General features: G+C 44.5%; 1 protein-coding gene across 6 annotated transcripts in view; it reads left to right on the plus strand.

Annotated features, from left to right (window-relative positions):
* The window catches only part of EVI5L (ecotropic viral integration site 5 like), a 47,549-nt gene extending 33,508 nt beyond the window's left edge, over positions 1-14,041 (plus strand). For 3 of the 6 annotated variants that reach the window (XM_083430748.1, XM_083430749.1, XM_083430750.1), the window contains 9 exons: positions 5,099-5,239; positions 6,133-6,261; positions 6,826-6,966; positions 7,299-7,457; positions 7,820-7,966; positions 8,300-8,395; positions 8,922-9,017; positions 9,228-9,338; positions 10,051-14,041. In XM_083430748.1, the coding sequence (XP_083286874.1) occupies positions 5,099-5,239; positions 6,133-6,261; positions 6,826-6,966; positions 7,299-7,457; positions 7,820-7,966; positions 8,300-8,395; positions 8,922-9,017; positions 9,228-9,338; positions 10,051-10,362 (1,332 nt within the window). In that variant the 3' untranslated portion in view covers positions 10,363-14,041. The remainder of the gene's footprint in view (positions 1-5,098; positions 5,240-6,132; positions 6,262-6,825; positions 6,967-7,298; positions 7,458-7,819; positions 7,967-8,299; positions 8,396-8,921; positions 9,018-9,227; positions 9,339-10,050) is intronic. The other 3 variants (XM_083430752.1, XM_083430751.1, XM_083430753.1) reach the window with 1 other exon arrangement.
* The last annotated feature ends 454 nt before the right edge of the window (positions 14,042-14,495 follow it).

Raw genomic sequence — 14,495 nt, forward strand, 5'->3', positions numbered from 1 at the left:
ATTATTGCCTCAGATGCCTGCAGGCAGAGAGGCAACTCATACAAACCCTCCCTGGGTACAACACTTCTTTCCTTGCACTGAGATACATATACGGGAAGCTTAGTATATGCCCCAAATACTGGGCAAACTCAGAAGTTGCGAACAAGGTCTGGCATCTCATTGTGGAAGTGGCATAACCAACACCAATACTGTCCTGTGAGGATGCCACACTCAGATTTCCACGCATGGGGAAGAGCTCCAATCAAAGGGAAGGACCTCCTGTTTTCTAAGAACACCAATCTTTCCCAATAAGAATACTTACTGTTTTTTTTCATCAGTTTTCTCATTGCTGTCATGGGTCCTTTCTTGTGCTGTACAAATAGGAAGTATTCAGCTGTTTAGTGTTAACACTGAATGATCCTTGGATGGCCTGTTTAACCCTTATTCTAAACTATCCTGTTCAGTTACTTGATGCTACATGCCACTGAATAAAGTTTTGCTTAGGATCAAAAAACAGGATTAGGCTTGAACTCTGTTTTTCATGGGAATCAGAATCTTTTACAGCTCTGTTAGATTTTAGTACTAGCAGCACTGCTTGAAGTTGGGAGGTATTGGCATGATATGTAAAACACAAATCCCCACACAACTGTGGATACTGCTTCTCGTCCTGTTAGTGCAAGAAAGCACAAAAAGGACTGCCTTGTATATGAACTCATCAGACTCCAGCTTCCTTACATGTGTACCTGCAATTTAGCTCAATAAGTTATTAATTTGTCCGTCAGTCTTTTCATATAGCTTCCCATATTATTGCTTCTGGCGCAGATTTAGATGTCTATAGACATCTCCACCCCTCTCTCATTGCAGAAATTAATCATGAAATAAAGTAGGACAGAGCCAGCTGCTCAACAACAACAACAACAACAAATCGGCACTAAAAGGGGCGGCGGGGAGATCTTTTCTAAAAGATCTCTCAAAGCTAACCTCCACCACCACCACCCCCCCCCCACGTCGGCCTGTTTCAATACCACAATTTACAGTCACAGAAATTGTGTGGGTCCCAAAATATCTCTTGAGTGTCAAAGGCCAGGGGAAAGAGGCACATCTTCTGTATTCACCAACAACTACAGTGAAGTTGCCACACACACCATTTTGGGGGAGGGAATTCCACAACTGCCACAGAAAATGCCCTCCTGGGGTCACCACACCTGAGCTTCTGAGGGCAGCTATCTCATTGTGTTTTTCTTACTGTGTATTTGTATCATTGGCACACACATTGATGTACAGCTAAGGGTAACTATTTTGCAAAAGCACACAGTGCTTCCAATTAGAGAGAGACACTGTAGTGCTTCTAATGGGTCCCAGACACTCACCAAGTGGTTCTTAATTAAGTCTGATGGAGGACCTACTTAAGATCTTTGCCAGCCGGAAAAGACTTGGGGTGGGGAGGAACCATGATGAATGCAGATGGTATTATTCAGAGAAGAAAAGCTGGTGTGGTGTTGAGGCTGACGTAGTGGGCTTGGAAAGAGGAAGGAGGCTCACATTCCCTCAGTCTGAAGCCCATTTGCCCCCTAGTCCATGGGCAAGTCACAGATACCTCTCAAGGGCAGAAGGTGAGCTTCGTGGTGTCCCCTAATCGGTTTCCTGCCTCTGCCCACAGGTATTCTCTGAATTTGAGAATTGCTTTCGATGACTGGACATCTGTTCCTTGTATACACAATATGGCTGATGGCACAGGCTCTGTGTAAAGACAAATTCCTGGAACATTATGTTTTCACATCTTATGCTGACATAAGGCATATAAATATTACAGTTTCTAGGAATTACAATTTTTAACTAATAAGGCACACATCTTTTACAGTTGTGCCTAGAAAACCGTGAAATTCTTTGGCCCTCCCCAACCCTTGCTGCAGGCTGTGCCTCCCAAGCAGAATCTGAGAGTACAGAACCTTCTTTCTGTAACATAACAGGCCCTTTCGGAGCAGGTAGATCTGGGGATTGTATTAAATGGGCCTTGTGTAGATTTGGGAGAGCTGGAAGTCTTTTGGGGGGCAGTGTTGCACAACTGGAATGAGAAGCATGATAGCATTTCTGGGCTAGATGCCTTTTAAAGCATCATATGTATCAAAGCCTTCCAAGCAAAGCAGTTTGTGTCTGAGAGATAGATTCTAGCTTAGCCTTTTCAGTAAAGCGATAGCTTAGCTTTGCACACATGCAAAGGGTTTTACATAGGATTGCTTTCAAAGGAGAAGCCCCCCTTCATATACCTTGTGATGTCATATGGACTTAACCACATGTAGCATTAAAAGACTGGTGCACTCCTTAGTCAACCAAGTGAAATAAAAATGGGAGCAAAACCTACATGCACAATCCTTTTTCTGTAGGGCTAGCGCTGGAGCAATGCTTTGGGAAGCCGGTATGGTAATTAATGCTACTCTGCTTACCCCTTTTTTAAAAAACAACTCTTAAGAACCACCCTGCTGGATGAGACCAAAGACCCATCTAGTCCAGCATCCTGTTCTGACAGTGGCCAACCAAAGGCCTATAAGAAGGCCACAAGCAGAGCATGCACACAGCAGCATTCTTGGCAGCTGGCATTCGGAAAAGTGCTGCATCCAATACTAGAAGCACTCCAGCCACCATAGCTAGTAGCTGTTAATAACTTTATCCTTCACAAATATGTCTAAACCTCTTTCAAAACCATCTGAATTGATGGCCATTACGATATGTTGTGGTTGCAAACTATGTACTGTGAGAAAAATGCTTCCTTTTGTCTCTCTAGAATCTTTTGACATTTAGCTTCATTAGATGGTGTTGGGTTTTGGTATTCTATGTGGCAGGCAGAGACGTATCTCTAGCCACTCTGTGTGCATAATTTTATATAACTTTTGTCATGTCACACCTAACTTGCCATATTTTCAAAACTAAAATGCCCTAAAAGTTGTAAGCTTTTCCCCAAGGGAGTTGTTCCAGCCTCATCATCATTTTGGTTGTTCGTTTTTGAAATTTTTTCAGTTCTACTAAATAACTTTTGATGTTTAGAACTGTACACAGTATTCTAAGTGCATCACAGATTTGTATAAGGGCATTATGAAGCTCCCTGCTCCTTAACATGGAATTGGCCTTTTTCACATTTGCCGCACACAAAGTCTGCATTTTCACTGGGCCGTCTACCAGGGCAAGTCTCAATACTGATCCTTGTAGGATTCCACTTCTTACATCCTTCCTTTGTGAGAACTGTCCATTTTCCCCAACTCTCTGATTCCTGTTCTTTAGCCAGATAACTGATCCATAAAATGACCTCTCTCCTTACCCCATGACTGCTAAGCTCAGGAGTCTTCAGTGAGGGACTTTTATCAAATGCTTTTTGTCAGACTAAGTATGTACGGTTGACTGGGTCACACCTATCCAAATGTTTATTGATACTGTCAAAGGACTTTAAAAGGTTAGTGAGACAGGAAAACTGCAGCCTAAAGAACAACAGCAACAGTCCTAATTCTGCCAAGAAGGCTATTTTCCACTAAACCACAGCCACTTGCCCTATATGTGATGTCAGGTGTGGGGCGGTAAAGATGAGGAGCTTTAAAGTGCTCTCCTGATCGTTCCTTGGCAAGCAAAGCTTGCTGTCTGTGCTGATCAGTGCCGCTGGGAGTAGCTGCGTTGCTGACCTGCCAAAATGACCTGTCAAAGGTGGAGAGCTCAACTAGCCATTAATTTCTCAGATCCATCCTGGACTCCTTTTTTAAAAAATGGTGTTAGAGTGGCCAATTTATACTCTTCCATACAAGACTGATCTTGGGGACAAGACATATATTTTTTTGTTTGAAGGATTCTTCAAGAACTCTCGGGTGGTTACCAATGGGACTTGGTGATTTGTTTGGTTTTAATTTGTCAGTGATGCCTAGAACTTCACCTCTTCTCACCAGTTTGCTTCAGTTCAGGCACAGGGATCTGCCCTGCATTTTCTGCAGTGAAGACAGATGCAAGGAATTTATTCAGCTCCTCCGCAATCTCACTTTCTTCTTTTATCACTCCTTTGATTTCCCCCATCCTTTAAAGATCCAACTGCCTCCCAGTTTCCTGCTTTTTATGTATTCAATTTTTTTGTTGGTCTTAATGTTTTTAGTGATGTGCTTTGCAAACTTTTCTTTTTTTGCATCCCTTGTTGTCTGCTTGCATTTCTTTGCATTTCCCTGTTTAGGGAAGTTTTTAATGTTTGATGTTTTATCACATTATTATTATTATTATTATTATTATTATTATTATTCTATTGGGAGCCACCCAGAGTGGCTGGGGAAACCCAGCCAGATGGGCGGAGTATAAATAATAAATTATTATTTATTTATTTATTTATTTATTTAATTTATTTTATTTTATTATTTTATTTTATTTTATCAAAGTTCATGCTGCTTTTTGCTCTTCACATTTGGGCAGGACTTTCATTTTCTGAAGGAAGACTTCTTGCCTCTAATGCCTTCCTATACATTCTAAATGGGCTTCTGTCATAGTTTTGAAGAACTTGCAAGCATCTTCGAGAGATTTGACCCTTTTGACTGGTAAAAAGGAAGCTGAACGGCAGTTTTCTCATTTTTGAGAATTTTCCTTTTTTGAAGTCAAATGTAACTGTTGGACTTTGCTGGCAATGTCCCACTTACATCTACGTTGAATTTGATAACACTGGTCACAGTTCCCAGTTGGCTCATCAACACTTACATCTTGCACCAGGTCCTGGGTGCCTTTTAAGATGAAGTTGAGGGTAGCCTCCCTTCCATTCAGTTCCATGGCCAGCTGTTTTCGGGCATTGTCATTTGGGGTATTTAGCAACTTTGTCTCTTTATCATGACCAGATCACACATGTACCCAGGCACCCATTGTTACAACATTTCCTCATTTGGATACCTGCTTGATTTCATACATCATCTCAAGATCACCTTGCACACTTTAGCTGAGGGCTGGCGGTGATAATACTTTCCCCAGTACTAAGGGACTCCTGGGACATGGAATTGCCTCTCATAGTGATGCAGTGGAGGACGGTGCACATCCTCAATTGGAATCCCACAGAGAAATGACACGTGGGTGTGTTTCTCTTGAGATAATAGCTTCTCGTCTTGTTTTTCAGGGCCAAGTTACCCGCGCACAGGAGGCTGAAGAGAACTACATCATCAAGCGAGAACTGGCAGTGGTTAAGCAACAGTGCAGTTCAGCAACCGAGAATTTGCAGAAGGCTCAAAGCACTATTCGGCAATTGCAGGAACAGCAGGTGATGGGCATCACAAATGAAACAGTCCGGGGCACGGGGAGGGGGTGAAATTAAAGAGGTACAAGCACTGTATTCTTTGCTCTATAAGACTCACTTTTTCCCTCCTAAAAAGTAAGGGGAAATGTGTGTGTGTCTTATGGAGCGAATGCAGGCTGCGCAGCTATCCCAGAAGCCAGAACAGCAAGAGGGATTGCTGCTTTCACTGCGCAGCGATCCCTCTTGCTGTTCTGGCTTCTGAGATTCAGAATATTTTTTTTCTTGTTTTCCTCCTCCAAAAACTCCAAAAAGGTGCGTCTTGTGGTCTGGTGCGTCTTATAAAGCGAAAAGTACGGTGAACTGGTTTGGTGTTGGTGGTTTTCCTGGCCCAAGAAGTACAGAGTAGCCCCTATTTCTTCTCTCTCTCTCTCTTCCTAATAGCACAGAGAATTCAATGCACTCAAAGTCATGGGTTTTTAAAAATTAGTTTTGCCATATTTTGGTCACACATTAATGAACACATGAATGTGCACCGAGTAAATATACCTTTGTCTTCCTAGTGCAGAGGGAGGGAATCTTTTAGGCTCCACAGGCCAGATCTCTTTTCAGGAGCTGCCTCATGGGCCAAATTTGACATGAGGGGAGGGTCAGTGGCAGAATGTTAAGCATCTCCCTGCCTACTTTTCTGCCCCCTACAAGTGCATTTTGGTAAACACGCTCAACCACTGCAGTAAAAACTATAGAAAACATTGAAGATGGCATTTGTTACCTGAAGGCTTATGGATGGTTGCAACATCTAGGAACTAGTAGCAGTAGTAATAATAATAATACTAATACTATATGACTTGTACCTCGCCCATCCAACTGGGTTGTCCCAGCCACTCTGGTTTTATCAACGTTTCTCATCCTGTTTGCAGGGAAATCCCCGCTACTCTGAGGAGTTTGTGAGTCACCTGGAAACAGAGCTGGAACAGTCACGTTTGCGGGAGTCTGAGACCCTGAGTGCACTTAAAGAGATGCAGGACAAAGTGCTGGACATGGAGAAGGTACATTGGCTAAAAGGACTAGCATGAAACATGCATGTTTTAGAAAGCAACCTAGGCTAGTAGGGCCTGAGCTCCCAAAAGCTTGATACAGACCTCTCTGCAATGCTCATGTTGATGAAGATTGTATTATGGGGGGTGAATTTACACTTATCAGTCTCAGCAAGGAAAAGTCAAGAGATTACCTTTTCTTGTTTGCTCTTCTATGATTAGTCTTCCTTTCTGAATATACACCTTGAGGTTGCATCAGTAGTTTCTGCAGAAAAACTGTTGAAAACCGCACTTTTCAAGGGCAGTTTAAATACGGATTTTATCATGATCAAGATGCATTCAGGAGAAATTGTCGTCACGGGAAAGATAGCAGGGAAAGAGAAATTTTGGGTGAGATTCATCCTCACAAAACTCATCAGAACTTATTGGGTATATTCATCCTGGGACTCTAGGTAGCATGTGTGATATTTAAAGAGGTCTGATTTTCCTGATTGCACTCTTCAGAATTTTGGACTTTGGGGCACCAGAGTGGGTTGAAATGCTTCAACAATATCACAAACCCTCTTCCCTTGGCAGAAGAATAGCTTGCTTCCAGATGAAAACAATGTGGCCCGCCTTCAGGAAGAGCTGAAGGCTATGAAAGTGCGGGAGTCTGAGGCTATGAAATCCTTTCGGGAACTGCAGCAGCAGGTGAAGGAGCTCAACGACAATTGGCAGGTATGATCCACTGGAATGGTGGCCCACTAAAGCAGTGCCCTGCTTCCTTGTCCCTGTTGCTGAATTCCTACATGCTGCTGTTTTGGTGACATATGGTAACCCCCTTTTTTATGGAAGACTGCAAGGGCTTGACCTGTAAATTACATAGCAGTATATCTGATACTCATGCCAAGCAAGGGTTTTAAATAAAAGTTAGTTAGATATATAAGCAATCACAGCATATAAGGAAATAGCATGGTCTTAAAGTAGAGCACATGGGAGTATTGAGACCAATGAGCATCATATGCCTATATTAAGACGTGAAGGTTATCCTTCTGTCTCCCTCACTCTAGGCCCACCTGAGCCGGACAGGCGGGCGATGGAAGGAATCTCCTCGCAAGAACACAATGAATGACCTCCAAGACGAATTGATGAGCCTCCGTCTGCGTGAGACGCAGGCCCAAGCTGAAGTCCGTGAACTGCGTCAGAGGGTGGTGGAACTTGAAACCCAGGTGACAATCTTTTGTTGTTGTTGTTGTTGTTGTTGAGTTGCAGTTATGGCAATTCCACACAAACTCCTTGAAAAACATAAATTTCTCCCCATCTATTCTTATGGCTAGGAATTGACTTGAGATCTTTCCACTTGCAATGTGAGCATATCTCCTTAACTGAAGACCTGGTTTGGTTTGGGGGTTTTTTAACATGCAAACAATGACACTCTAGTCAGTGAAGGTATAGGGTTTTGTACTGTATTATAGGCACTTATTGAGTACACTCAGAGTGTGCCACGTAAGAATATGGTGCACACCAACCTATTTGTCATAAGCGTGTCTGGTCTTGGAAGGGTCCAAGTGTCATCTTGCCTTTATTCCAGGATCAGATCCACAGCAACCATTTAAACCGGATGGAGCAGGAGTGTGCTGGGCTGCATGAAAAGGTCCAGTACCTTACGGCCCAGAACAAGGGGCTGCAGACCCAGCTGAGTGAGACCAAGCGCAAGCATGCTGAATCCGAGTGCAAGGTGAGATCTGGTCTAATGCCGTGCAGTTGACATAGGCTGCTTTCTCTTAAGCCTTTCATGCATGACAAGGAAGGAATCTTGCTGCACTGCTGCTCTGAAGTCAAGGAACTCAGAGCAGAAATCATGCAAATTTACAGAATACACCCCACCCTCCAAATCAGTTCCTCGGCACTGGTGCCCTCATTGTGGGTCTCGTGAGATCTTCAGCTGCCAAAAGAAACTGCAGGCGGTCCTCCCCCCAACCCCCAATGTACTGCCCACCGCCCCCATTGGCTGACCTCGTTGCTTGCACTCCACTGGGCTGCTGCCACTGGCTTGCATTTTCTGTTTCAGAGCAAAGAAGAGGTGATGGCTGTGCGCCTGCGAGAAGCCGACAGCATGGCTGCAGTGGCAGAGATGCGGCAGCGGATTGCTGAGCTGGAGATCCAGGTTAGGGAGCAAGGAGGATAAGGAGCAATGAACCTGCCTTGTACCTAAAGCAGCAATTTCCCCCCAGGAGTATTTGTTTCTTGTTGTATGAACTGTTGTTCCTTTTGTGTCTGCAGCTAGCTGAGAGGTCTGGTGGCTAAAAACATGTTTTATTTGTCATTGTTTAAACCAGGGGTAGCCAGTGTTGGTCCCCTTATTTAGTTCTGCTTACACAGCTTACAAGTTTTTTGTTTCTTTTTAAGAGACCTGAAGATCAAGCATTCAACTTTTTGTTTACATAAGGAATTCTGTAGAGGAAATACAGACTGTCTTGTTTCTCCAAATCCCTTTTTCAAAACGTAAACAATCAGTCACACGGACTGTGTCAAATTTGTATAATGTAGACAAAGTGCTTGCTCATTTGTGCAGCCTGTGAAATAATGCATACAAAGGGGAGGAGGAAACAGCAAATGTGCTTTCTCTCCACTTCCTTCTCTGCCAAGCATCCGACCCTTGTAAATTCCCATCTCTTCTTTCTTCCACACAGAGGGAAGAAGGGATGATTCAGGGCCAGCTCAACAACTCCGACTCCTCCCAGTACATCCGTGAACTCAAGGATCAGATTGATGAGCTCAAGGCAGAGGTGAGCCCAAACTAGTAGGAGAAAGGGAGGAGGGATCCACCAAGGGGTTGGGGGGGTTGTGTGACTTCTGGTGTCTTCTCTGCTGGCCTCCGTTAGCACCCTGCATCAAGTCACGGCTGCCTGTTTTTCTTTTTGAAGATTTAATATTTATTGTTTGCAATCGAAGAATACAAATGCGCCTCCGTCTGTGTCCCCATTCCTTCTCCCCAGCTGCCTATTTCTGCGCAGGGCCTCCAGCTGGAGAACAGACATAAGCGACTGGGGCTTACAAAACTGCTGATTTCCTCAGGAGCTGATAGAGATCAGAAGTCAGCTTTTAAGGTGCGAGTCAACCAGGTGGTTGGCTACCAGTTGGAACTCACTGCAAAGGAGCTCCAAAGACTCTCACCAGGGCATAGGAAGGAGATTTCAGTGGGCGAGAACTAGGGTAATGATGGAAGGTGCAGAGTAAGTTACCCCCCACGCCTATGTGATGTAAAACACAACAACCCCTTTTTCTTGCTGTAAAGCTAGCCATCTCTGCCTCTCGCACACCTGCGGAAAAGTCTTCCCTCTCAAAAGTTACTCATTTTCACAGCCCAGATTCCTTGCCAGCCCTGGGAGGGGATGTTCATGTAACACAGACAAATGTGCTCTTCTGTTCCAACCAGGGTGGAGACTGTATATGTGGTTTGATAACCCTCTGATCTGGGGCGCGGCTTCCATTTCAACTTATTCCCTGAGCACAGGATCGCCACTGTTTTCAGGAGCTTTTTGTGCATGTTCTGCGTGAGGCGTCCTCTCCACCGTGGGTTCTTTCTCTGCATCAGAGTTAATGTCATCTAACGGTCCCATTAGGCAGAGTGCCAAGTCCATCATGGCTGTCCCAGTGCAGCCGCGGGGAGCCTGCGCCCCTCTGGATACATTGGGGCTCCCCACTCTTGTCAGCCCCAACCATCATGGCCAAAGGGTCAGAGACAGTGGGAGTTGTACTCTGAGGGTTCGCAGGACCCCCCCCCCTTCCTATCTTTGCCCTAACGCCTTCTCCCTGCAGATTCGGCTGATGAAGGGACAGAAGCCTTTTGAGGACTCCATGGGCTTTGATGGCATCCACATTGTGAGTCACCTGGCGGTGGATGACGACTCGCTGCACTCTTCCGACGAGGAGCTGCTGACCAGCCCCATGGTGGTAGGTGCCCTGCAGGATGTCTTGTATCCGCTGTCGCCCCACAACACGCACTTTCTACGGGGGGCCGAGAGCTCCGGCAAGGAGAGCGACGGCACCACGGATAGCGATGCAGACGACCCTGCCTCTGCCACCGAGCCCAATGGCGAGATCATCTTCGAAGAAGCCCTGAGCAAATGAGGAAGTGGTGCTGCCGTCCCAAGTCTGTCTGGAAGGCACCAGGCCCCTCTGGCCACGCTGTACTGAGGGTGTGGAGGTCATAGACAGATCACGCAAGATGGAGTGGAGGGCCCCCTTACCCAGCAAATACCGTGCCCCCGAGATGGCATGGGGGACGGACAGTCCTACAGCTGGCCTGCATTACATGGGCCACCTCCGTTGATCATTGTCTGCACTGCCTTTTTTTCCAGCTCTGTTGTCACTGGTAGTTCAAATCCATGTATTGACTTCATTCACATCTCCCACCCTCCCACCCACCGTTTCCACACCTTTTTTTTTCTTTTTTTAAAAAAACTTCCTCCTTACACACAAAGGTTTGCACACTTGAGAACTTTGAAGGGACAGCAGAAGCAACCAGGCCGCTGGTTCTATAAAATGCAGTCCAGTAGTAATTAACCTCTGTCTCCTTGCTGTGCTTGGAGAGATGAGAGGGGTCTGTCTTCCTTTTATTTATATGCGATCCCCTACCCTGCTGTTCTGCAGAGAGGTAAGAAGATTGGATGCCTCCACACTAGTTTGTGGTTTTCAGCCCAGGAAAGGATGGATAGAGAGAGTGCTTCTGAAGAGGTGGCTTGGATCGAGAGAGAGAGAGCTTTTATTTTTGTTTCTGTGTATATTATTTATTTATACTGTGCAATGCCAATCCGTCTCCCTTAGAGGAGGCTTGGCATAAAGCTTTAAGTTCAATTATCTTGAGGGCTTTTAAGGAGCAGCCAGAACTGCTTTTGTAGCTAAAGGTATGACATCTTTTCTATTTAATTGTGGTAAGGGAGGGGTTCCCCTTGGTAACTTCTGTGTCTCACTTTGCCTGAAGTTCTGTTCTGCTGCAACCATTACAGGAGTTTAGGCGCTGCCTTAATCCATATGGTCAGTGACAGTTCCTCCAGAATTCCCTGCCTGGAATTGTGTGAGCTGATGCAGTATTCTTTCTCAATTCCACCTTTATGGCTATCTTTTCAAACATTGGTTCTTGCAAAGTTCCTACCAATGCCTGGCTTACTTCAGGGGGGGTGGCAGTCCATCAAAGCACCCAAACCCTAGGGGGTTTTTTTTAAGGAAAGAAGGGTCCACTATTGGACTTTTAGTCTGTTCATGATTTACAAGGCCAGTGGAAGTGGCGGAATTTTTTGGCACCTGAGCGAATTGCCTAAAGAGTATTTTCTTCTTGGCAAACAAAGAGATGAGAAACATGGGCTGCTTGGACATCAGGTTCTGCCCTTTTTTAAAAAATTCTTTTTTTATTTTAGTGAAAATGCACAGACTCTTGTAGTGGAACTACATATGAAGCAAACATGAGGCTCCAAGCTCACTGTTTGCCTCCTAACACTATTGGGTCGGGGATGGGAGGGTTGCAGGGGGAGATCAAGTGGGAGGTGTGTGCTTAACCCTAGGTGCCCCTTCCACTCTTGCCTCTGCACGTACGTGAACCTTCAGACATGCTTGTATAATGTGTAGCTCTGCTCCACAGAAGCAGACCTCTGTTTGGGGTAGAAACATTGATTTCTCAACAAGAACGCTTACCATGGCCAGTGCTGACATAGCCACACCAGCTAGAGGTAACCCGTGGAGCAATGCTTTGGGAAGCGGCATGGTGCTGATTTCATCCAGCCAAAAATCACTCTGTATTTGCAATTCATGGTCCTTCTCTTTGTTTTCCACACGGGGAGGAAGCCTGATAATTGGATCCTTCCCCTCTTAACAATAGAGTCAAGATTAAAATCAGCAAGGCCTCTCTCGTGTCACACTTTCTTTCCACTGGTGACGGAGAGATCTCAAGGACGTGCTGGTGTGCGAAATGTATTTTGTCTTGCAAGGTGTCTGAATAAAGGCATTGTTGCAAATGAAGGTGGAGACCAGCTGTTGTTAGGAGGGGTTCCACAGAAGGTCTGTGAAGGAGGCGGTGAAGGATGCCGAATTCTGAAGATGTAGGATTTCCACCCTGCTGAGCAGGTAGGCAGCTTCATCAGGCAACATCCCTGGTTATAGAGAATGTTCCCTGGACAGTACCAGATAGTTCCTAAACTGTGGGATGCTTCTGCTTTTAGGGAAGGAGAAGCATTTGTTGTCATGGGCATACTTTTCATCTGTTTCCTTATACCAAGCTTGTACAAATTTATGCTCCGTTTGATTTTGCCTAATTTCTAAAACCTGCAACAATAAACCTAATGAAGGTTCTGTATGAGATGCATGGACCTCTCTTTCTGAAAGAGGTCTCCATGATTTTTCACTTGGCATGGATTTGCAATATATTTGGTCCATAGTTGAAGGAGGAGTTCCTTTGGTTTTCTCCCCAAATTTTATGCTGCATGCCTCTTAGCTACAGGCAAGCCTTGTTGGTCATTTTACCTCCCCAACTCTGGATTCCTCTAGTGAGGTTAACCCAGCATTTACACTGCAGAAGCAGGAGGACAAACCTGCACCCACTTGGCCCAGCCTGTCACATGGGTGGCCCTGAAGTATTATGTATGTACTTATATGAATATGCCTGGGGGAAAGGCTCCAGTTTGGTATAACCTTGCATATTTTAATAGATGTATTCTATATATACATGCTGCACCGTATTGCCAAATCTCTGTGATTTTCTGTACCATTTTTCAGTCTCCCCTCAACCCCTCCCCCCTCAATCCAGCAGCATAGTATGTGGTCCAAACAAGAGTTCAGCCCAAACTGTTGCTTTGATCTCCTTGTGTCAGTCTGATTTCATTTCTTTGCTAGCAGTGGGCACATGTTTGCAGTTTTGGATGGCTTGTGAAACTGTTTGCCAGTTTGTGCATCATAATTCCTAGCAATTGTTGTTGATACTTGTTTGTGTAGTGCTACCCGAATGCTCGCTGCCTCCAAGGCTACGTGTTAGGAAGATCATTAATCGCTGCTGTTTCTAAATCTGGAGTAAAACCCCGTTGACTTTAGTGTTTCAGATTTACATTGGAGTAAATGGGAGAATATTTTTGTTAGAATCGAATCCAAGCGGCTTCTCTGGCCTGTTTTTGTCAGGGTTTGGGATTTGTTTTGCATATGAAATTCACTTGGATGTGCAGGCCTTACTTTTAAGTTTGTTCTAGCATGACTGTCCCTGAAGTGACATTGGTAATACTACATTAATTATTCACCTTTCTGTCACCCCTGTTGCAGTGGTTTTGAGACTATGGCTGTAGAGACTATGGCAAGAGGAAATTTGCATTTTCCCTTCCATATTGTAAAAGAAATCACAGGGTGCTCAAAATAAGTGGTTTCTCCCAGAGTTGCCTGATCTCTCAGACTAGATCCATGCAACAACAGGAGAGTAAGGGACGAGCACTCCGGCAAGGAATATTTATTTATATCCTTTTGATACTCAGAGCGAGCAACATACAACCATATGATGAAACAATTATTTTGAATAACATGCAGTAAAGCTCTAAAAACAGTAGTTTATTCCTAATGAAAGCCTAATTTGACTCCTTGGAACCATGGAAGAATGACAAGCATTAAGGGCAAGGGCAATTCTGACTTTGCTATGATTTGTGACTGAGCACAAGGGACTCGATCTATTGCTTCAAGCTGATGCAGCCTGTTTCTCCCCACTGAGTTTGGCTAATTGCTAGGTGAGGATAATCCCCAGTGAGCTGAATAACATTAGGTCATGTAGCTGATTTTTTTTTTTAAGAAAACCCTAACCTTATTGCTTATATTGAAGTGATTTACTTCTCATGCACATCTACTTAAGGTCATTAAAAACAACCCCTTTAAATCAAGGTAACAAAAAAAAAGTACTGTATTGATCTCAAAGGGATTTTCCTATTTCTTGTGGTAAGCATTGGCTTAAAAGGTAATGGTGTGTTTTGGGGGCTCATGGGATGGATACAGTGGTACCTCGCAAGACGAATGCCTCGGAAGACGAAAAACTCGCAAGACGAAAGAGTTTTTCATTTTCTGAGTTGCTTCGCAAGACGGATTTCCCTATGGGCTTGCTTCGCAAGACAAAACGTCTTGCGCCTTTTTAAAAAAAAACCGCCAATGCATTCCTATGGGAAACCGTCAATACACATTGGTGCTTCGCAAGACGAAAAAACTCGTAGAACGAAAAAACTCGCAGAACGAATTAATTTTGTCTT

The sequence above is a fragment of the Podarcis tiliguerta genome, assembly GCF_965153285.1.
Source record: "Podarcis tiliguerta genome assembly, chromosome: 2".
Classification (NCBI taxonomy): domain Eukaryota; kingdom Metazoa; phylum Chordata; class Lepidosauria; order Squamata; family Lacertidae; genus Podarcis; species Podarcis tiliguerta.